Source organism: Myotis myotis, unplaced genomic scaffold (assembly GCF_014108235.1).
Source record: "Myotis myotis isolate mMyoMyo1 unplaced genomic scaffold, mMyoMyo1.p scaffold_m19_p_6, whole genome shotgun sequence".
Taxonomy (NCBI): domain Eukaryota; kingdom Metazoa; phylum Chordata; class Mammalia; order Chiroptera; family Vespertilionidae; genus Myotis; species Myotis myotis.
This window is the reverse complement of record NW_023416368.1, coordinates 57,004,788-57,027,636: the sequence shown is the minus strand read 5'-3', so window position 1 is coordinate 57,027,636 and position 22,849 is coordinate 57,004,788. Positions and strand designations below refer to the sequence as shown.

Below are 22,849 nucleotides of genomic sequence, written 5' to 3'. Positions count from 1 at the left end.
TTGGTTTCCCTCAACATCTCTCTTAGAGTTGATGCATCTCAGAGAATATAAACTTATTTTCACATTAGGCTGAGCCAGCTATAGGTGAGAACACTTCCTGAGTAGAACCCGGACTCTGAGTTGAACTCAGATATGTATACTCTCCAGCTTTGCTGGGAACAGAGCACAAGTGAAATGTTGGGATCAGAGTTTTGCTCAGATTTTAGGGGTCCCCAAGCCCTGCTGGGAACATCACTTGGGGGTGGAAATTGTGGGGACCAAAAGAAGACTAGAACTCCCTAGTTGTGTATTCCTTGAGACAGACTAGAGGCTATAGCTATACCCTGTTTCTGGGTCAGTTTCAGAACTAGAGATCCCTATATTCTTTTTTTTTTTTTTTAAATATATTTTATTGATTTTTTACAGAGAGGAAGGGAGAGAGATAGTTAGAAACATCGATGAGAGAGAAACATCGATCAGCTGCCTCCTGCACATCTCCTACTAGGGATACGCCCGCAACCCAGGTACATGCCCTTGACCGGAATCGAACCTGGGACCTTTCAGTCCGCAGGCCGACGCTCTATCCACTGAGCCAAACCGGTTTCGGCAGAGATCCCTATATTCTTGAAAGTGGCAATGATAATTCAGGATTCTGGCTTCCTTCTTACATACTCACGTGGAAAATGGTATCCCCTAAGCCAACCTCACACCACCAATTGACTGCCTTTTGTTTTTCCCCACTGAAGACTCCAGGATGAGTTTTTTTTCTTTTCTGTTCACTCGCTGAAAGATGTCTGCAGTCAGTTCTTGTTTCCATGAAAAGCAGAGGGTGGATTCATTCACAGCACAGATCCAAGTCGCCGCCCCACTGTACATTGCAGTCCTTAATCTGGCCATGACTTCTGCTTCCTGCCCTGGAACCACCACTCTGTCCCCTTACCTAATTTCCATTTCCATCCCAACACTAACGTGTTATTTCCTGGGCCATTCTTCACAGAGTTGGTGGGTGTGTTCTGTTTTTCTCACGTTGTAAGAATGGCCAGATTCACAGGGAAATGAGGGAACTGCAGAGCCCCCATGGATATGTACATGCTAGGTATCTCCAGAAATGCTCAGCGGCTGCTCATCCCAACACCCCTGCCAAATGGTCGATGCACTTCATGTTTGCACCTCCACAAAATGATACATCCGCCATGCGAGAGCCTCGCCCAGTTGAAGCCACTGTTGCTCGGTCCCTAGAAGTGGGGCATCCTGTACAATCTGCCACTCCCACTATAGGCACGATCTGCCCAGTTAGGTATAAACCCACAAATGAGGTTTTTTTACCCATAGTAAAGGAGTTAGAATGCAATTACGTACAATACACTTAATATCAAAACTATAGGAGTGATAATGGAATTTATTTTGTAATGTGGGGAGGTATTTCAGAATTGGACATTGTCTTTGTTTGGATGTACTCACTGTAACTTCTCTCAGGAGAGGGTGAGGAGGGGATGCAGAAGAGAAGTTGGGGGAGCTCTGGCTGCTGTGGAGTGGGAGACACTGTCTTCCTCTGTGATCTGGGAACAGGTGTGCTTCATGCCACAGCAGAGAGTGCCACGTGGTCATACACTGGCAAAGGCAGAACGTGAACTTCCCATTTTCTAAGCTAATTGCCAAGGGCCTTTGTAACATTCTTAATATGTTAAGAACCTTAAACAGCTGGCTGGTATCAAATAAAACAATGGAAGTGGTGGGAAAGATCATTCTTTTGATGAACAAGTTGCTTCACATTGTGCCTAGCACTGGTGCTCGGTCTCAGTCCCCAGGAAGGCAAGGACATGCCTTTTCCTTCATCAGAGGCAGTGGAGCATGGATGTTGAAATCCCAACTCTACCACTTTCATGCTGTGTGACCTCTGGCTAACAAGTTAGTGCTTCAGTGTCCCCATTTGTAAAAGAGAATTCTGCTACTTGCCTCGTAGTGTCATTGTTGGAATTAAACGAGTTAATGTAAAGCACCTAAAACAGTGCCTGACACCTATTATTGCTGTTAAAATGTATTATTATTATTAATTATTATTAATATCACTAGCAGCAGCTATGTGTCTGTCTGCTGATCTCCGTGTCTCCCGAGTCTTCTAGAAATACTCCTGAGAGCCTTTTAACTGCTTGGAACTGCTAATCTGGGGTCGCCTTGCTGCCGGGTCATCCAGCCACATAACCAGCTGTTCCTCAAATTTTACTTTGTGGGCTTTCTTCTCTGAATCTGCTGCTGGGCAGCTGTCTTTATCTGGTTTCATCCAACTTCTAAATATAGTCCTGTCTGTCATCAGGTTCCCTGGGTGTGGCAGTTGAGAATCAGCCTTCATCTTATTCCAACTGGATGTTCTGACATTTTATCATTTCTGAAGGCAGAATGTAACACACAGCTTTGGGGCACATTCCTTCCAGGGCCTGATGCAAGGGTAAATCGGAGTTCCTTCCTAGAGCTGGCAATGAGGCGGGCGATTGATCCCCTGCTTTGCCTCACACCAGCATTGACCAGCTGACAGGCCCATTAACAGTGGAGGGTTCCCGCTAGTGTCTAAGAGCTGACCTGGCATTAGTTCTGGTGTAATTGAATGCTTTGGGAAATTTGATTAAAATGTGAAAAGGATGCTTCCCGGCACAGAGCTGTAAAGACAGGCTGGTATTATCCAAAAGACAGGACCAGTTGTTCCTGCTGCTTTAGCGATCTCTGAAGGGACAGTTGGCCAGGAGACCTGGCGCACTGTGTCATGAAGTTTAGCTCTGCCTGATGGAGAGAGTAGTGATGAGTTGAAGGCTTGCTTGTTGCCTTTGAAAAGGACCTTATGAGTCCCCTAATGCAGTGGCCTTTCTGCCTTGCTCTTAATACAGTTCTTATATAAGGGAATTACTGGCCCACTGTTTTTCTGAGAAAACCAGATGCCACATTCACTACAGACTTCTGAGATTTGTGTCAGGCTTAGTATTTGCCTGTCTCACAGAAAAACTAAGAAGATGTTACCTAGAATATTTTGTGTTTGTTTTTTTGTGTGTGTTTTTCCTGAAAAGCCGGCTTCTGATCTGAAGAACCAAAGCAGACACCCATATGTCACTTTTTATTGATCGATTGTTCTTCAGCCCTCTGTCTGTAGCTCACCAGGTCACGATCACAGATTTTCATGTGCATTTCCGATTATGTGCGGAAACCATGGACTCCCCAGTGGAGTACAGTTTCAGCTTGGAGAGGCTTCATCACAGCACTGATACAAAAAGACAAACAGAAATCTGACTTGCCATGTTATCCATCCAATAAAAAACCACCCAAGGGGAGAGGAATGGATATTCATCATGTCCCAGCAACTCAGCCAAGCCTGCAAGTTTAAGGACAATATTTCTAGGTGAATTTAGAAAACCTTTCTTTGGCAAAGCTGAGAGTTCTCCTGACAGCTCTTTTCCCCAGCAGCCAACCCGTCTGGGATAGAACAAAGAGAGTACTACCCACCTGATTTGGGCTGGATAGCGGTTTCTACTTCCCCAGCGATTTGTGTAGCATTGTGGAGGTTTGAATACTTTTCCATAAGTTAAGCAGACCTTCCTCTTCATGCTGCCTGCTTTTGCTTTTATCTGTAGTCAAGCGTTGGCTGCTGAGGTGGCCTCTGCCCTGTTTTAGCATGAGCAGAATAGCAGCATTGGCTTGAAAAGAGATTCAAGAGATGATTATGGGATTATTCAGTTGATTTATCACCAGAGAATTTATCTGTTACAAAGGTCACATAGATTTTTTGTTGTTGTTATGGAATTTCTACCTTAGCAACTGTCCCTGTGTGTATATTACAGCATCTGCAATAACTAAATTTCTAGAGCACTTTTGTTACTATGTCTTGCTTCTTCCTAGTATCTAATTTTTTCCAGAAAGTTCTTTTGTTTAATGAAGGTTCGGTGAAAGAGGTGAGGGTGAGAGACTTACCTGTAGTATGAAGCTGAAAAGCTATATTTTAAGGAAAGAGTGGTTTGATTTGAATTTCAGCAGGTTGGGGAAATCTAGTACTTAAAATGTGTCTCCTCTGCATTCGGAAACGTCAGCTTCCCCTGTGCAAGTGGGATATGTTTTTATTTTTCTTACTAAAAACAAAGGGTGGACTTAGCCAGGTTTCCTGGTCCTGCCAAATTGATCTGAGCTGGAAGTTAGCTATGGTGCATAACTTGATATGTGCCTTGGGATTATTCTATGCATACTAGTGGCAATTCTGATATTTAAAGGTAAACATGGTATGCTAAAGAATGAATGTATGAATGTTAACATCTGATTTTGAAAAAATACACATGGTGCTGGTAGACATTGATTCCATCCACCAATACTTACCAAGTAGCTGCCATGGCCCAGCACTGACTTAGCTCTAGTTACAGAGTGAACAGGACAGCATGGCCCCTGACTCATGGAGTTGACGGTCCAGGCGGGGGTGGGGGCGGGGGGAGAGACAGTAGAGTCTTCTTCAAATAAGATTCCTTGATGAGTCAACCCAGCTTATTGCTTTCATGGAGCAGGATGACAGGCAGGGCCAGCTGAGCCTAGCTTGCTTGGTTCAGAAGACGTAGAAACTGCTGTTCCCTCCACTGGTTATGTGGTCTAAGTGGGTCACGTGTACCTGTGTTCTTCCTCATTTTGAAAACCACTCAGTCACCTCTTGGGATGATGTAAAGATGGATACAGTTACAATCCACTTTTGGTTTCTCAGAAATAGAATATTCTGTTTGTTTCTTCTTGATTTGCTTTTCTTACCTTGTTATTCTAGCAATCACTAGGACTTCCAGCAGAGGAAAGGACTGGAAAAAGACACGACAGTAAACTCAGGCTGAACATTGTGGGCCCAAGGATCAAGGATACAGAGTACACAGGCTGACATTGTGAGGGCAAGCAAGTTTGGGGGTTGGGGGATTTCACTGTCCTCTGGTCCATAAAGTGAGGGCTGTGAAATATGTTCATTCCTTCAAGGAAGTGCTATATAAATGCATGGTGACAGTAGCAGAATACTTGCTATTTACTGAAAGTGATCAGGATTTTCTGGTGACATCTCCATATTTAGGAAATTGTCTCAGAGGGTGGCAGTTTGATTTGTCTTCAGAATGCTGATCTTTTACTTTTGGGGAGGTTTTATACATTTTTTTTTTTTTCTTTACAGAATGAAGTTGGCCTACTGGAGTTCTTCCAAAATGTGATGAAAGAAACTAGGGCAGAGCCCAAAAAAGTGACTAGTTGGGTCCTCAACACTTTCCTGGGTTTTTTAAAGCAACAGAACCTTGCTGTCAGTGAGAGGTGAGTGGGGTCTAGGGATTTCTTCTTGTTTTGAGATGAACTCTTTGTCCAGGAGCAGTTGAAATAGGGCAGGACCAGTGTTTTACTCTTCCTGTTCTCCTCAGTATATACTGACAAGACACAAACATCCCCTGGGAATTCCAAATTCTAAAGCTTTTCTTATGAAAACTCTGACTGTCTACAATGTCCTCTGTACTGTGGATGAATAGAACAAGGAGTTTGCAAGGTTGAGGGGCTACAGAACTATAAGAAGACAGACAGTGGGAGATCAAGATGGTGGCAGAGTAGGTGGATGTTACACTCACCTCCCTGGACCAAACTGAATTAGAACTAAAATATACAATAGTCAGCCAGAATAACCAACTGAAGACTAGCTGAAGAGAAGTCTTATAGCCAAGGATTTACAGAAGAAGCCACATCGAGACTGGTAGGAAGAGCAGAGATGTGAAAAGAGCTGGCCCCGCTCCCACAGGCAGTGGCTGAGATTCTGGAGGGATATCTCAGCTGCAAAAGTTCCCACTGAGAAGCATGGCTCCAAAGTCAGGAAGAGGCACCCACATAATACCTGGCTGTGAAAATTATCAGGGATTTTGTCCGCTGGGGAGAGACAGCAGTCTGCTAGAGACACAAGTGCCCTCTTAAAGAGCCAGTGCACAAAAATGTCATTTGCAGCCACTCACCTTGGGCTCCATAAGAGGGAGGGCACAGCAGACTAGAGTTATGTGAAGGAACAGCCTCTAGGATCCCTCTGCTGAGTTATTCTCCCACACCACAGACACCATCTTTCTTGGGTGGAATACTCCCCTCCTTACAGAATCCCCCAACCTTGATCAGCACCTTCCCCTCATGAGAGATACACTAGCCCCATCCTTCCAACTCCCAGCAGTCCCACCCTGCTGAGTCGGGCTCTTGGCAGAATCTGGACAGACTGAGCCGTGTAGTTCTAGGACAAGGGACTCTTCCCTCGACCAATGGGGAGCCCTCCCTTCACATGGCTGAATCATGGGACTGATAAACTCTGCTGGCCTTACCCTGATGATTTCCTGAGACTCCACCCACTACAAAGATGTGCGAGCACCCAGTAGGTGGCACACTTAACTTGGTATACCTAGGGACCTTTCCTGAGTGGCCTCAAACCCATTACTGGCACCGAGTTTGAACCTCAGTCTGGTGAATACCACTTACCCCTACTTGAGGACTCGCTGAGAACCTACCTCATGCACCTCGAGTACCGCCAGAGGCTATTTTAGTAACTGAGCCTGACAGGCAGCCAGCAGATGGAGGCAGATTGAGGTGGATCTTAGGGTACAATTGGACTTTTGCTGACCTGCCCCTGGGCCTGGTGCTGGTAAAAGCCGGCCTTTGCGCAGCTTGATCCTTCCCACACATACCCAGGCCCAGCAGAGGCAGCCACAAATTGTGGATCGCTTTGTAGTTCCAATCTGGTTGCCTATGGTCAGTCATAGCAACGTCTGACATTGGCCTGCACCAGGGTCCTTCCCAAGAGGCCCCAGAACAATATACCCAGGGGCTAGCTTAAGACAGCATCAGAGCGGGATCCAATAAACTTCACAAGTGGCATATCCAAAGGAGATCTCAGCAGGCACTAGACGCTAAGGTGAATTCTGCTTCCTGTGGTCAGCACCTGCACAACAGCTCAGACACTATGATACAGGTCAGTCCTCACTGTCGGCCAGCCAGAGGGTTGACCCAACGCATAGGCCATAGCAATCAAAGACTCAATTACAACAGCAGGGCCCACATAAAACATATAAGGAGACATTCCTGGAGCACCCAGTTGAGGTGGTCAAGGAGATTGTGCCACTGGGTCCCACAGGACACCCACTACTTACATCCATCCTACCAAGAGTGGGAGTCATAACAGATCTACCTACCATAGAGAAACAGAGTCAGCCAAAGTGAGGAGAAAATAAACATGCCCCAAATGAAAAAATAGGATAAATCTCCAGAAAAACGAGCTAAATGAAATGGAGGCAAACAATTTTTCAGGTATAGAATTTTTTAAAAAAGATTATAAGGCTGCTCAAGGAACTTAGTGAGAAATACAACAACATGAAAAAGGACATAGAAACCATTATAAAAAAACAAGTCAGAAATGAAGAATACAATAGAAGGAATAAACAGTAGGTTGAATGAAGCAGAGGACTGAATCGGTTATTTGGGAGACCCAGTAGAGGAAAACATCCTATTAAGTCAGCAAAAGGATAAAATAACTTTAAAAAATGAAGATAGCTTAAGGGACCTTTGGGACAACATGGAGTGTAACTACATCTGCATTAATAGGGGTACCAGAAAGAGAAGAGAGAGAGCAAGGGATCAAGAACCTATTTAAAGAAATAATGACTGAAAACTTCCCTAGCCTGGTGAAGGACAGACATCTGCCTCATGGGGATAACCAACAGGCAGTCAGACATATGGATCTACTCCTGACAGATATATGGGAGGTATAAATCTGAGCATTCTCATGCATTCACTGTTGAGCACATGTTAACTTAGACTCTGGTAAGCCTGAGAAGACTAGTCAGCACGACAGACGCAGTCCCTGCTTTCAGAGCTCATGGGCCAGAAGCTGGTGATTACAAAGCAGTGAGTTAGATGCTCTGAGAAGGGAAACTAACAGCTAAGCCAAGACCTGAGCGAGGATGAGTAGGGTTAGTCAGGCAAAGTCCAGGGGTAAAAGTGTTCAGGCACAGGGAGCAACATGTGGAAAAGTCTTGAATAAGTCTGAGCATGGCACTTGTAGAAATGCAAATACATAGTCAGGTGTAAGTGGAACGTGGACTGGGCAGCATAGAGAAGGTACATGGAGTTGTGGGGACAGATGAGAACTGTCAGGGAGGTGGCCGATGAGGAACCTGAGACTCTGGACTTGAACTGAGAAGCATGGGCAGCAAAGAAGGAGAAAAGCCAGGGGAGAGCTGGTGTCACAGATGCCCCCAAAAAAGGAGTTTCAAGAAGAAAAGAATGAGCAGCAGGGTTAAATGTGAAGAGTCGGGAAGAGAGAGTTCATTAGGGACACAGAGGCAGATTGTACGACCCTGACAAGTTCCTAGCCCCAGTGGAGCCCGGTCTTGGTGGGTGTGTCATTGTCTCAGTATCCATTGCTGTGGAGAAATACAGTGGAAAGATGGGCATATATATTGGTATACTGTTCCAAAAGTTGTTTGCTCAAAGGCGTGAACTCTCTACAATGCCAACTTGAGGTCCAGTCTCTTGCTCACATGTGTATATGCATGTATGAATGTGGGGTCAGTGCACTTCCCTCCGGAGCTACTTGTCAGCAGTGACGCTGAAGGAGCTCCCCCCTCTGACCCTGTTTCCTCACTGTCAAAAAAAAAGGCCATACCTGCCTCCAAGAGTTTTGAGAGGAAAGTACACAGTGCCTGGCACAGAACGGGCTCTCAGTGTTAGCTCCCTTCTCTTTGCCGTCTAGGTGTATTAGGTGCCAAAGCAATGGCCACCCTCAGTCTCCTCCACACCTATCCATCTGTTGCCTTTTTGTCTTAAAACAAGGGTGAGGAACCTTTTCTTCTGCCAAGGGCTATTTATAACATCATTCTCTTAATATAATTTACTTAATATAAATGTATGCTGCTATGAAAAAAGCTCCTAGGTTTATTGAATTTCGACTTCCACCTGCTGCTACCTGGGCATGGCCAGACCAAATGATATCACAGGGCCTTATACGGCCCATGGGCTGGACATTCCCCACCCCTGCCTTTAAAGGATGGACAGGATTTGGTGAGGGAGAGGGGCTGCTTGACACCAGTGGGAAGCCAAGGTGTGGAAACGGAAACAAGCTGGCATGTTTTTGGACCAGGGAGGAGCATAGCTGGTAGGAGCAGAGGGTGGAAAATGTCAGAAAAGTACAGTTAACTGTATCATTGGAGCAGAACCAGAATATGTAGGGTGTGGGAACTCACATGGGTCTCTGCAGTGTGTGGAGAGAGAAACAGGACCCCATCCAGGCCCTAGTTTAAAGCAGAATGGGGTGCTTCCTGTTTTAGACCTCTGCACAGTGCAGTGGGAGCAGAGAGGAGGGAGATGGTGTTAGCCAGGGGACGCCAGAAGACCTGCAAGATGTGGTGTGAGCTTTTGGAGAAAATGCAGATTTTAGCTATGAATTTATGGTTTCAATATTGTTGGCTGTGCTCCCTGAATTTTAGTACTGGTAGAGACCTTAGATATCCTTTGGTCTGGCTTCTTCATTTAGCACATGGGGAAATGGAGGGCCTAATCCAGTGATGGTGAACCTATGACACGCATGTCAGAGATGACATGCGAACTCATTTTTTTGGTTAATTTTTCTTTGTTAAATGTCATTTAAATATATAAAATAAATATCAAAAATATAAATCTTTGTTTTACTATGGTTGCAAATATCAAAAAATTTCTATATGTGACACGGCACCAGAGTTAAGTTAGGGTTTTTCAAAATGCTGACACGCTGAGCTCAAAAGGTTCACCATCTCTGCAATCCGTAAGGTTATGTTGCAACCTGCTAAGATTGGAAGCCACATCCCCTGACTTTCAGGCCAGTTTCTTTTTATGTTGGTCTGTGAAATTAGGGGTTTGCTTAATGTGTTGGTAGCTTCAAAAGGAACTGAGGTTGATAAATGAGCCTATTTAGTGAAGTTGGAGCTCCTGGTATTTATCCAAACAATTCATAAGCACTAGAGTTTTAAGAACTGAAAGGGTACCCAATTAGAAATAATAAAAGTATACAGTTGACCCTTGAACAACCCAGGTTTGAACTGTGCTGGTCCAGTTATACACGTAAATTTTTTTCAATTAATACTGTAAATGTATTTTCTTTTCCTTATAATTTTCTTAATATACTATTTAGCTTACTTTATTATAAGAATATGTATAACATACAAAATATGTGCTAATCGACTGTTCATGTTATTGATAAAGCTTCCACTCAACAATAGGCTATTAGTTAAGTTTGGGGAAGTTGGGTTATTAGTTAAGTGGATTTTAGATGCACTTGCAGTCGGCGCCCTAAACCTGGCATTGTTCAAGGGTCGACTGTATTTGGTTGTTCTAAAATCAGGTAAAGAGGAAGCTAAACAACAGTTCTGTTTTATTTTGTATGAAAACAAGCACTGAGGAGCCCAGACCCAGCTGGAACAGCTCTCTTCCTATACCTTCCAAAGACCTGCTAGCTGGTCTGGTTTGCCAGTTGGCCCTTGGGACAAACACTAATGAACAACCTTAGCCACTAGGGTGAACGTTCCCAACACTTAGAACAGCAGTACTGCTAAGCTCACAATAGTCCCATGATGACACCTGCAAGGAACACTCTAGAGATAAGGTGGCAGAGACAGATTTTATAAATTAGCATCCATCTTTGTAGACCTCTCAGAGTTCTTAGAGGATATCTAAGGCCCCTGGCATTTAAAGGATCCAACCAGAAAAGCTCTTTTTAAACATGGCTTTTTAATTACTTCGGGTATATTACTTTTAAAGTTGTTAATATCTAATTCTAAATTACTGTTAATAACAGGTTGGATTTCATTAAGAAAGTGGAAATGACATATTCCCTGAGCAAGCATTTCTTGGTAAAGCCCAGTTGTCCAGCCCAGTGGAGTCCCGAACTCCCAGGCCAGCCATGGCAGTAGTTCCTAAGGCTCTAAGGAGCCAGGGAATGTTTCGGGCCGAGAAGGGACTGATCGTGACAGGAAGATTAGTCCAGCAGCATGATATGTGGATGGCATTAATAATGGGGCTGTGGAGGTTGGGAGCCCATTAGAGGTCATGTGGCAGGCCTGATTTTATAGCCTGTGAGCTAGGACTGGTTATTACTTTAAACAATATATATTTTTTATTGATTTCAGAGAGGAAGGGATAGGGAGAGAGATAGAAACATCAATAATGAGAGAGAATCATTGAATGGCTGCTTGCTACGTGTCCCCTACTGGGGCTCTGAGCCCACAACCTGGGCATGTGCCCTGACCAGGAATTGAACCATGACCTCCTGGTTCTTGGGTCAGCGCTCAACCACTGAGCCTCACTGGCCAGGCAGAAGGCATTTTCATGATAGGGAAGATCTCAGCATTAAAGCACAAGAGAGAGGAAGTAGGTGTCTGAGTGAGTCTGAATCTTAGGAATGGAGGGGGATGGGGTTAAGAGTATGGGCCGAGGGGGTTGTTTGATGAAATAGGAGGAGGGCTCCCTTGAAAATTCTGAGTCTTTCATCAGCTGATGTCCTTATGAAGTGGGAGGGGAGGGTCTTTGACGAGAGGGGTTTGGGAAGGAGACTGTGAGAACAGTCTGGTTGCTATGAAGTTAGAGAGATAAAAGGACTGTTGAGCAGAAAGAGCCCCTGGATGTCCAAGTCCCAAGTCTTCCTCCAGGAGCTCTTGCATCTGCAGAAGGTGGACTTTGGGCCTAAAATGAGCTTTGGGATTGAGATGGTCAGCACATTTCTCAAGTACAGCTTGGCTGGATCATGGTTGAGAGGTGTCAGGTATCTATTGCCACAATCCAAGCTGGTGATGGAGTTGTGATCCTAAAAGAGCTCCAAAGTTGTGGATGAAGTTGGGAGAGGTAACATACCCCATCTCCCCAGCTCTGTAGATACTTTGGCCTTGGGGGATTGGAAGCAAGCACAGAAAGCTTAAGCCTTCAGTGTAAGCTAATACTTGCCTGAGACGCATTTACTGTCCAGAAAATGGTATTATCTGACAGCAGCGAGTTAGTAGTTGTGCTTCTGTTGCCATTATGTTCCATATTGATGGTATAGTTATTTATCTGGTGAGTGGAGTCCTTAAGGGTGAGACAGGAACTGATCTTTGTCATCCTCTTACTCGAGGTTAGCCCTGGTGTATCTGGAATTGGTATACCCAGTATACCAGATACCCCCGTTGTGGGGAAGAATTCTATGACACACATATTATTGACCTACTATGTGTCAAGCATTGTGGGTGTAAAAAGACGATTGAGAAATCCAAAGTGCTGTTAGGTCAGTGGAGGTGTTTTATAGTATAAATTTATCACCTACGTTATGAATTAAGGTCATTAGGTGAAAGGCAAAGTATTTTTAGTTGTGTTCTGTTTCTGTCCTTCTCTGTCCCAGCATCCCTTATATCCTGGACTCATATGGGAGTAGAGACCCCGTTTTTTTGTGTGTGTGTTTTTTTGCATGCCAACAGGTGGTCCGCAGACCACTGGTGGTCTGTGAGGTCCGGAAGGTTGGCGACCACTGTTCTAGAAATCCAGTTCCACCTCGATGCTGATTGTGGTTCTGCACAGACTAATTGGCTGTTGTATTTTCTAGGATTGCAGAGCATCCCAGAAACCCGATTCTGAATGACCAGTCAGTAAGAGTGGGAGGTTGGCAAAAGCTTATTTCCCAGTCCTCTGCCCCTCTTCCTGTTGAGATTTAATCAGGGGGCTTCACAGATGTTCCAGATGCCAACTAATAACATCAGGCACTCTCCAAACCTAATTTCAACAGGAGTCACCTTTATCCATATGTACTTTGGGATAAACAAACACTTGAAGGCTGATGTCTGCCTCCATGTGTTAACTGCTTTCAATGAACAATCCTAATGCTGTTTCACTGTACTTGCATCAGACTGCACAGTAAGGCACACCAGGTTAACTTGCATTCGCTTGGTCTGAAATTCATGGAAATTGGCAGACGCTAAAAGGCAGTTTTCTTTTTATTATCTAAGAGCTTATGAAGAAATTAATAGCGAATGATGGCAACCGAGACTCAAACAGAAGGTGTTTTCAAGTGGCATTAAGCATTTCAGAAGCTTTCATTTACCCCCACAGGCTACCTGCTGTTTATAAGCTGTCCCACCCATTTAAAACTAGCCCCTGATGACCTCAGGTAGACGGGTTTAATTAGCCTAGTTCAGTGGTCGGCAAACTGCGGCTTGCAAGCCACATGCGGCTCTTTGGCCCCTTGAGTGTGGCTCTTCCACAAAATACCGACTTCTGCGCATGGGCCACAAAGTTTCAATTGCACTGTACATGCGTGCCCGCTCGTGGTATTTTGTGGAAGAGCCACATTCAAGGGGCCAAAGAGCTGCATTTGGCTCGCAAGCCGCAGTTTGCCGACCACTGGCCTAGTTACTGTGTTTGGAAGTAGCAAAACCATATATTTTAAAAGAAATCTGTGATTCAATTTTGTTTTTTCAGTAATCTAGGCACTCATACCCCCTCACCCCAACTCCTACCCCTAAGTGTGAAATAATGACACTTTATGTGTTTGTTTGGTCCTTGGCCTTCTGTATCACAGCATCTTGGTAAATAAGTCATGTCCTAGACGTATAGATAATGAATTCTAAGCCCTGTGTGTCCAGAAAGCTGTTGTGAGCCTTCAGGAGAGAACAGTTTATGAAGATGCCCATAAGGATGGATAAAGAAGTGGTGGGTAGTCATTGCATTCCCATAAAGAAAAGCTCTCATACTCAAAAATAATATATCTTTCCACAGAAACTCTCAAAATGTGGCTTTGTTAGCTGTTTTGTTTGAAGTAATTTTTAGGCTGATCTTTCTGTTGAAAATACTTAATTACTGGGATTGTTGTTGTTTTTTCTTTCTTCATCATGGTTCATGAATTTTGCAGCCACCTCCTTTCTTTGACTAATTAAACTGAGCAATTGTCTGTTGCTACAACTTCTGCCAAACAGCTGTTATTGTTGAGTGGTAAAACAAAGAAAAACAACACTAGTCACAAAAATTTGTTATATCTTAAAATACAAAATAAATAAAATAAAGCCCAAATGGCGTGTTGTTTTCCTTCCTGGGTGGGAGGTTAATTATTTAAACCTATAAAATCAAGTCTTGCAATTATGAGTAACAGGTAAATGGATATGCTGACATGAAATGTGCATTTCTTTTCTCTCCTTTTGGGGGCTGCTAGTCCTGTCACACCTTCTGCACTGGCCGAGCTTCTCAACCTACTGGACCAGAAAGCAATTTCTTCAGCAGCAGCGAAAAAGGTATGTCCCCACTTCCCAAAGCTTCTCCCTGCTCTGCTGTCCCAGCAGAAGGTTTCTGCCGTCACTCAGTGAATTTCATAGTTGAAGTAGTAAATGCTTGTAAGTGCTATTTATATGCTGAAAGGTAGAAATATTTTATTTAGCAAATAAAATAAAGCCAGTCTGAGCTAGGCAGGTGATTTGGTTCTCATCTTTGCTAACCAGGGGGAATACTTATTGTTTGACTTGCCTGGAATGTTTCCCAAACTTTTGCTTATATAAAAGGCTGGGGCCCTGAAGTTCCTGGGGGCTTCTGACTGTGGAACTTGCCCTCGGCTGTGGGAGGCTCCGGCAGCCTCTGGTGCTCCCTCTTAGCCTCTACAGCCTCCCAGCCCAGGACCCAGGGACTCATTTTTCTTTGTCTTACGGTTGCCCTTGAAAGTCAGTCATTCAGCAAGGTGGGTGAGGTCAGACAGCCTGCCTCACGCTCAGAGAAAATTTTACACACATGCCCAGAGTGTGTGAAAACACAGAACAATAGCATCATTATCATAGGCCACCTATGCCTGGTGCCTCATCTCCGCCTCCGTCTAACAATCTTAAGTGAGTGAAAGATTCCTGGAATTCTGAAAACTCAGACAAATAAGTACCCAGAAGGATCAAGAACACCAAGGCAGCCACCTGATCTCCACTTCAGATATCTGAAGCTGTAGATGAGACAGCCAGAAACTAATGTTATTTTAATGGTGCCTTTTGCATTTAATAGTTATACACATCAACAGTAGTGGCAGATTACAAAGTGAGGCATTGGAAAGTGTCTGCTTTTGGCTAATTAGGAGGCACCATGAAGCATACATCTGCCCATTCAGGGTGAATCTGGAGACAGGAACTGATAAAGGCAGTTTCCCCACCAAGTGAGGCTGACACTGCAGGGCCCTGGTCACCTTCAGGAAAGGATTGTGGTTGCTGGGATGTCAGAGGAATACAAATGTTTATGGCAATGCTCAGCTAGAGCAGAAAGATAAGATGGCTGGAGGACAGAAAATATATGTATGTGCATTAAAGAGCAGATGAATTGTAGCATTTGAAATGACAGGCAAAATCTCCCCCTTTCCGCTCATCTTGCCCCACACACACAAGAAAAGGAAACAAAACAAACAAACCCAGTGCAGTGAATATGATAGGCTCAGTGGGAAGACGAGGAAAATGCTGGAAGGTGCTAACAGCTGGGTTCAGATATAGAGACACTTTTGGATTCTCAATAAATTTGAAGCATGTGAAAAGGGAGGTGGGGTGAATCATGGCTTCTGGGAGGCAAAGTGAAACGAAAGTCTGATTAGAAAGGTGTGAATTGTGTGCTGCATAAGGAAATCCTCCTCATTTATCATTGCCTTGGTGGTTTTGCTTTATTTTACTTGTTTTCTGAATTTCTGGTGGAAAAAAAAAATTTGTTTTTTATGAAGAATCCATCCTTCTGGTATATATGCATGGGAATGGTATTCATCCAGTATTAATGGTAGTTATTTCAAGGTGCTAGAATTTGAAAATCTCTATATTTTCCTGTATTACCTAAACTTTTTTTTTTCTATAGCTTTATAATATAGTTTGAAATTGGGGAATGTGATGTCTCTGGTTTTGTTCCTTTTTTCTTAGGATTGCTTTGGCTATTAGAGTCTTTTGTGGTACCATACAAATTTCAGGATTTTTGGTTCTATTTCTGTGAAAAATGCTATTGGGATTTGGATAAGGATTAAATTGACTGTAGATTCCTTTAGGTAACATGGACATTTTAACAATGTTAATTTTTCTAGTCCATGAACACGGAATATCTTTCCATTTCCTTTGTTTTCTTCATTTCTTTCAGAATTGTATTGTAGTTTTCAGTGTATAGGTCTTCCACATCCTTGGTTAAGCTTATTCCTAGGTATCTTATTCTTTTTGTAGTGATGGTAAATGGGATTTTTTTCCTCATTTCTCTTTCTGATAGTTCGTTGTTAGTAGAGAGAAATGCAACAGATTTTTGCATATTGATTTTGTATCCTGCAACTTTACTGAGTTTATTACTTCTAATAGTTTTCTGATAGTCTTTAGGGTTATCCACATATAAAATCATGTCATCCACAAATAATACTTTTCTTTTTCCCCAGTTTGGATCCCTTTTGTTTGTTCTTGCCTAATTGCTCTGGCGAGGACTTCCAGTACTATGTGAATAGAAGTGGCAAGAGTGGGCATCCTTGTCTTGTTCCTGATCCTAGAGGGAAAGTGTTCAGCTGTTCGCTGTTGTCATGTGGCCTATATTGTGTTGTGTTGCGGTACTTTCCTTCTAAACCCATTTTGAGAGTTTTGTCATAAATGGATGTTGTATCTTGTCGAGTGCTTTTCATGTCTATTGAGATTATCAAGATTGTTAACCTTCATTTTGTCATTTCCTTGTGTCTACTTTAAACAAAAATCAACAAAAACCTTTGTGCTAGATAGTGTTACATGTCATGCATACAAATGATTTTATGTTTTTTACCTCCTTTTAGTATTTTGGTTCTTTCCACGTTTTTCTATGCCCTGCTTTTCTTAGGTTTGTGCTGATGTTTGTTCCTTTTAGAAGGATGATCTTTCACAATACTTGCCTCTGACCAGAGGGAATGCTCCTCACTGTACCTGTCACAGCCCCTCCCTTACACCTCCCCTCAATAGGTCTTTCCTCCACTTTCTGACCCTGGAAGCCCCCAGGATAGGTGAAGGGCCTGCCTGCTTTCCTTCCAGGTACCTTAAAACAAGCTTTAGCTAGAGAAACACTTGGGTAGTAGGTAAGAGAATGTGTGAATTCAGTCACCAGGGAACTGAGGGCTGAGTTTCTGTCCCCATTTCAGAGCTGGCTCAGTGGTCGTGGTGCGATTGGGGTTCCCAGTTTGTATTACCCAATATTTTGGTGGGCATTTATTTGTACAGAGGACCAGCATGGCACTGGGAATTCCTTGTTCTGTATGTGTGCCTTGAGTGGGCAGCAGCTGCATGCCTGGCCGAAAAACATTGCACTTTGATAGCACTTCCCAGGGCGGTAATTAAACACAGACAAAAGCTGAGGATTTATGCTGCACCATGAGGCTGGCAACTACAGAGGCCATTACATTTGCTGCAAGAGGGCCAGGGAAGGAAGCCTGTGGCCCTTCGGTGGCTCCCACCCTGCTGGGTTCCAGCAAGGAGTGCACAGTGTGTCTTAAATAGGAATGAACAGAGGTTTGGACCAGTGGAGTCTACAGTGTCAGCCCAGGGGGCTGGAGCGGGGCTACAATGGCCACTGACTAATGAGGGAAGTTAATAAGCTGATGTGTTCTCACTCCATGAGTAGAGACACTCCAGTCACCAGGCTCCCCTTTGTTCCTGGAGGCCCCTGAAATGTGTTTCTCTCGTGTCCCTTCTTTGTACCCCACCTCACCCTTCTTTCTCAGGGAGCAGCCAGTCTCTGTATTTGAAAGCGTCAGTGCTTGTGTTGTCCTGCTTTTCCTCTGAATGGTGCGGTTTGGCAATGATCCCTGAGCTGCTCCACATTGCCTCTATTCTGGTGATTTGGGCTTAAGCAAATCCCACCAGTGTTAGAGCCTGTCGGTCCCAGCCGTGTGAGGTGCCAGGCCTAGGCTGACAACCTGGTCGACTTGCTCAGATCTGCGTGGCCCCTGAGACTGGCAGGTGTGCCTGCCGCAAAGCCATAAGCGTCCCGGCCTCCTTTCCTAGAAGGGTTGCTGCATAGATTCTTTATAAGAACGTCCTCACAGGTGATTTTTGCTTTGAGCCAGAGATCTGGAGTCTCTTGAGATCTTCACTCTTTTTTTCCTGAATGTTGGACAATTTTAACTGAGAACTTCTTTTAGGAGACTATTGTCATGGACAAAATAAACACTGGTCAAAGTCTAAGTACCTACCAGTAGGGGATAATTATGATAAATATATTTGATGGATATTAGCTTTTCATTAATTATAAGGAAGCACTTATGCAATAAATGAAACAAAAATAGGCCACAAATTGTATATACATTATGGTCACAATTATGTTACAAAACAGAAAGACAAAAATGGAAAGGGAAAACTCCAAAATACTAACCTTGTTTATCCTGAGGGAATGGGAATACAGGTGATTTCTTTTTATCTTTTCTATTTTCCCTTATTTTCTACAGTGATTGTGTATTAACTTTTATAATTAGAAACAATGGTTTTCATTGGATTTTATTGGGGTGACATCTGTAATAAAAGGGTAATATGCTAATTAGACTGGACAGCCAAATGACCTAACGGGTGTCATTCTGGATGAAGCCATGGCGGCGGGGGCTGAGGCAGAGGTAGTTAGTGGTGATCAGGCAGGCAGAGTGGTTAGGGGTGATCAGGCAGGCAGGCGAGCAGTTAGGGGTGATCAGGCCAGCAGGCAGGCTAGCGGTCCCAGATTGCAAGAGGGATGTCTGACTGCCAGTTCGGACATCCCCCAAGGGGTCCTGGATTGTGAGAGGATGCAGGCCGGGCTGAGGGACTCCCCTCCTCCCCTCCCCGCACAAATTTCATGCACCCAGCCTCTAGTCTATATATATAAAAGGCTGATATGCAAAGTGTCCCCTCAGGAGTTCAACTGGGAGACCGATCACTTGCTATGATGAGCACTGACCACCAGGGGATGGCGTGGAACAAAAGGAGGCCCTGGCCAGCAGCCAGAAGGCCCCAATCAGCCCTGATCGCCGGTCAGGCCTAGGGACCATACCTGTGCATGAATTTCATGCACCAGGCCTCGGGTTGGTTAATAAAATTGTATAGATTTCAGGTGCACAGTTCTATAATACATCATCTGTATATTGTATGTTCATCACCCTAAGTCAAGTCTCCTTCCATCACCATTTATCCCCCCTTCCCTCTGGTAATCACTATACTGTTGTCTGCATCTATGAGTTGGCAAATGTGTTTTATTATTCAGTAGCTTGTCTCCTTGTTCTGTTGATGGCTTCCTTCTACACAAAAACTTTTTAGTTTATGTAGTCCCATTTGTTTTTCTTTCCTTTTGTTTCCCTTGCCTGAGAAGACATATCTAAACAAATATTGCTAAGAGTAATGTCAAAGGATTTACTGCCTGTGTTTTCCTCCAGGAGCTCCATGGTCTCAGGTCTTACACCCAAGTCCCAGTCCATTCTGAGTTCACTCCTATATATAGAGTAAGAATGTGGTCCAGTCTCACTTCCCTGATAAGTATCTGTCCAGCTTTCTCAACACACCATCCACCTAAGAGACTGTCTTTACCCCACTGTACACCCTTGCCTCCTGTTAGAGGTCAGTTGACGATATAGGTATGAGCTTACCTCTGGGCTCTCCACTCTGCCCCATCGATCCGTACATCTATCCCTATACCAGCACCACACTGCCATGACCACCATAGCCCTAAAGTCAGGTAATATGTTGCCTCCAACTTTGTTCTTTCTCAAGATTGCTTTGGCGTTGACCCCATGGAGTAGAAGTTGCTTTAGCAGGGTTCTGGTACCAGCCAGGTCTGCCTTTCAAGTGTGTCATTTGTGGAGCTGGTTGGGTGGTGCTCTCGTGTGGTCTGAAGTCAACCACTGGGTGTGTTGGTTCTGGAGCCTCTTGGGAGGGGCCCTGGTGCAGGCCAAGGTCAGCCAATGCTTCTGCCAGGCTTTGGGCTACAAAGTGATCTGTGGTTGGCCGCTTGCACTGGGTTTGGACGCTCTGCTGCAACCCAGCCTGGCTGCCACTGTGCTGGGCTGGAGCCCTTTGGTGGCCACCACCACTTGTGTTGGGCATGTGGCTGCTTAGTTGAGACTATGTTCCAAGCCAAACTGGCCACAGCCTATACCAGGCTTGGGGCCACCTGACAGGAGTTACAATGCAAGTTGAGACTGGTCGTCACTTGTGCCAGGCTTGGAGCCACTCATCAAGAGGTACAGAGTATGCCAGGTTGGCTTCTGCTTGTTTGGGGTTTGTGGACCTTTGAGATACTTTAGGAAAGTCCATAGCATGAGCCAAGGCAGGCCACTTGTGTGGAGGAACCACTAGAAGTGGCTCAAGTCAGGCAAGCAAGTTGGGTGGGAGGACATAACACCAGGGCAGGGTGAAATGGTGGTAGCCAGTTTGATGGAGAGCTCAAATTTGGCACCCACCTGTACCAGGCTGGCAGGATGGGAGAAGAGCTCATCAAAGGAGCAGCGGCTTTTGCCAGCACTTCTGTCTCCAGAGAGAGCTGCCGTCAGCCCTGAAGCCAATCAGTTTAACTCCTCACCCTATGTCCCTGGTGCTTTTCTAGCGGCTGCCACTGTGCTGGGTGCCCAGAGCAAGTGAGTTTGGAAGCAAGCAAGTTTGTGCGTGGACCCTCAAAAGAGGAATGCTGGGTCTCCAGCAGCCTTCCATCTCACTCCCATGCAATCCCTGCTGGTTTTTCACAGCCAGATGTTGTGGGGACTTCTCTTCCCAGCACTGGTGCCCTGGGCTGAGACCCCGTTGCTCTTCAGGGGGGCATCTGTAGCAGAGATAATCTTCCTGATTCTTAATCTCCACACCATGGATATGGGGACCTGCCCATTCCACCTCTCCACCCCTCCTGCCATTCTCAATGCAGCCTCTTCTTTACAGGACTTCTGTTTAGCTTGTCCTCAGGTGGTTTTCAGTGATAACTGTTCTAGAATTTAGTTGTAATTTTTTTGTGGGCGTGGGAGAAGGCAAGCACAGCTGTTACCTACTCTGCCTCTTGACCAAAGTCCTATGGGCTAATTACTGACCAGCTATTTTTCTGGGAGGGATGGTTCATCCTTGGCCCAAGTTCGTCCTTGGTCTTAGGGGTGCTCAATGCTAACTGTAGGCCAAGATTAAGGAGATGCTGCATGAGACACACGGGACACCACCCCTTCCAGCTCACACTAGAAAAGTGAGAGGAATGAGGAAAACTGCCCCCAGAAATGCCTTTTTAAAAAATGTTTTTCTTTTCCAACTTTGATAAGTAGAAAAATGCAAACATTAACTATTGATCATCCTAATCAGATTTGGGGCCAGGTCCCTATGGATTATTATTTCTGTTTTTAGTTATTTTTCATTTTGTATCTTCATTATGGGGCCACTTTCTTGCTCCCCTAAAATTATGTTTCTGAGCAGGCTGGGTTTTCTGAACCTCATCTAAGAGCAGTGGCTAACTCCTGCCGCCTGTGAGGTGCCGTCCTTCACCACGCTGATTTCAGTTAATTAATTCATTGGACAGGAGACAGCTGGGCCTGGCCCCCCTGCTCCTGTCAGCAGGAGCCTGTGAGTAACCATCTCACACCTCATCTAACCCCTCCCTGCTGGTGGCTGAGTCAGCTGGTGGGGAGTACCTCTCTCTGCAGTGTGGCCTCCTGCTCTGCTTCCAGGGAGCAGCTCAGCATGGGGAGACTCCAGGTGTGTCTGCATTCGCTGTAGAGCAGCTTCCTCCCAGATGCGTCAGGAGAGACAGGTCACCGTGTGGGCCACACCTGCAGCTGGGAATTCATTGCATCTGCTTGCTGACTTCTTTTCCCTCTCTCCCTGCTTCTGCCCTGCAGGTGTTTGAGGAGCTATGGAGGAGCGGAGGGAAGACTCCAGCACAGATAGTTTCAGAAAAGAGGCTTGAACTGATGCAGGATCAAGAGGCCCTGGAACAGCTCTGCCAGGCCACAATGGAGGAACATCCTCAAGTGGTAATTACCACCCACAGGGTGAGGAGGATCTTAGGTGCAGCTGGAGGTAGGGGCCAGCCTGAGGACACAGCCAAGAGCTTGTCCACAGCTCCCTGTAACAGCAACCCAGAGGCGCTTCCTAGTAATGGCTGATCCAGTTTTATCAGTAATTCCCTAAGTATTTATGTCAGTTTTTAGCTCAAGGGATGAAAGTAGGTGAATATTAGAAAAATACAGCTTTTCCCATGGAAAAGGAAGATCCACCCTGCAGTTTAATTTCATGGCCTTTCAGTTGAAAGGGTAGTTCTCAGACTCACTACCAAAGTTTTGACCTCCTGGGCACACGGTCCTCCCAGGCATGTGGCTTCTGAACATGCTGTGCCCACCCTGCTTCATGAGGAGGTCCTCAGTAATACACCAGCAGGGGTGCTGCAGAGGGGAAAGATGCTAGGAAAACACGCTAGCTTCATGCCATTAACAGGTGGAAAGAAAAGCAGAAAAAATTATTTGTAAATTATGGAGCAAATCCTTAACGGGAGCATAGCTGAAAACCAAGTCATTTTGTGTTCTGAGCATGGAACAAAATAGAAAAGCTACGATGAGTAGCATCCCTCCCTCCCCAAGTCTAATTATATTGTCTAGAGATTGTTCACTGGGGGAAAAAGTGACTAGTACCTCTTTCAGAACAATAGCCACCTACCCATCAGCTTGCCAGGGACACTCAGCTCTGGAAAGTGCTCTTGACAAGGAAAATGAGCCTGCTCTGGGACTTGGGAACCTCTGTCCTCCTGCCTTAGCCACAGTGACCTATAAAGTTACACTTCTCGTTTCACTCATTCCACAGCACTGAGTGCACATACTCACTGGCTTTATTGCCCATTCGGGTGCTGCAGAGCAGGAGGGCGGAGCCAGTGGCCCTGGCACCACAGTGCAGTGCCCCCTCCC

The 22,849-nt window shown here is 45.0% G+C and overlaps 1 protein-coding gene and 1 long non-coding RNA gene across 2 annotated transcripts in view; one reads left to right on the top strand and one right to left on the bottom strand.

Moving 5' to 3' along the window:
• GATB (glutamyl-tRNA amidotransferase subunit B) overlaps positions 1 to 22,849 on the top strand; it is a 79,902-nt gene that overhangs the window by 49,103 nt on the left and 7,950 nt on the right. Inside the window, exons 10-12 of the mRNA XM_036313920.1 lie at positions 5,147 to 5,280; positions 14,183 to 14,261; positions 21,791 to 21,925. Of these exons, the coding sequence (XP_036169813.1) occupies positions 5,147 to 5,280; positions 14,183 to 14,261; positions 21,791 to 21,925 (348 nt within the window). The remainder of the gene's footprint in view (positions 1 to 5,146; positions 5,281 to 14,182; positions 14,262 to 21,790; positions 21,926 to 22,849) is intronic.
• On the bottom strand, positions 562 to 5,147 carry LOC118658405. The gene is made up of 3 exons (XR_004968311.1): positions 4,330 to 5,147; positions 3,469 to 3,659; positions 562 to 3,226 (listed from the first exon to the last, which is right to left on the bottom strand). It is a non-coding gene; the product is annotated as an uncharacterized LOC118658405 (long non-coding RNA).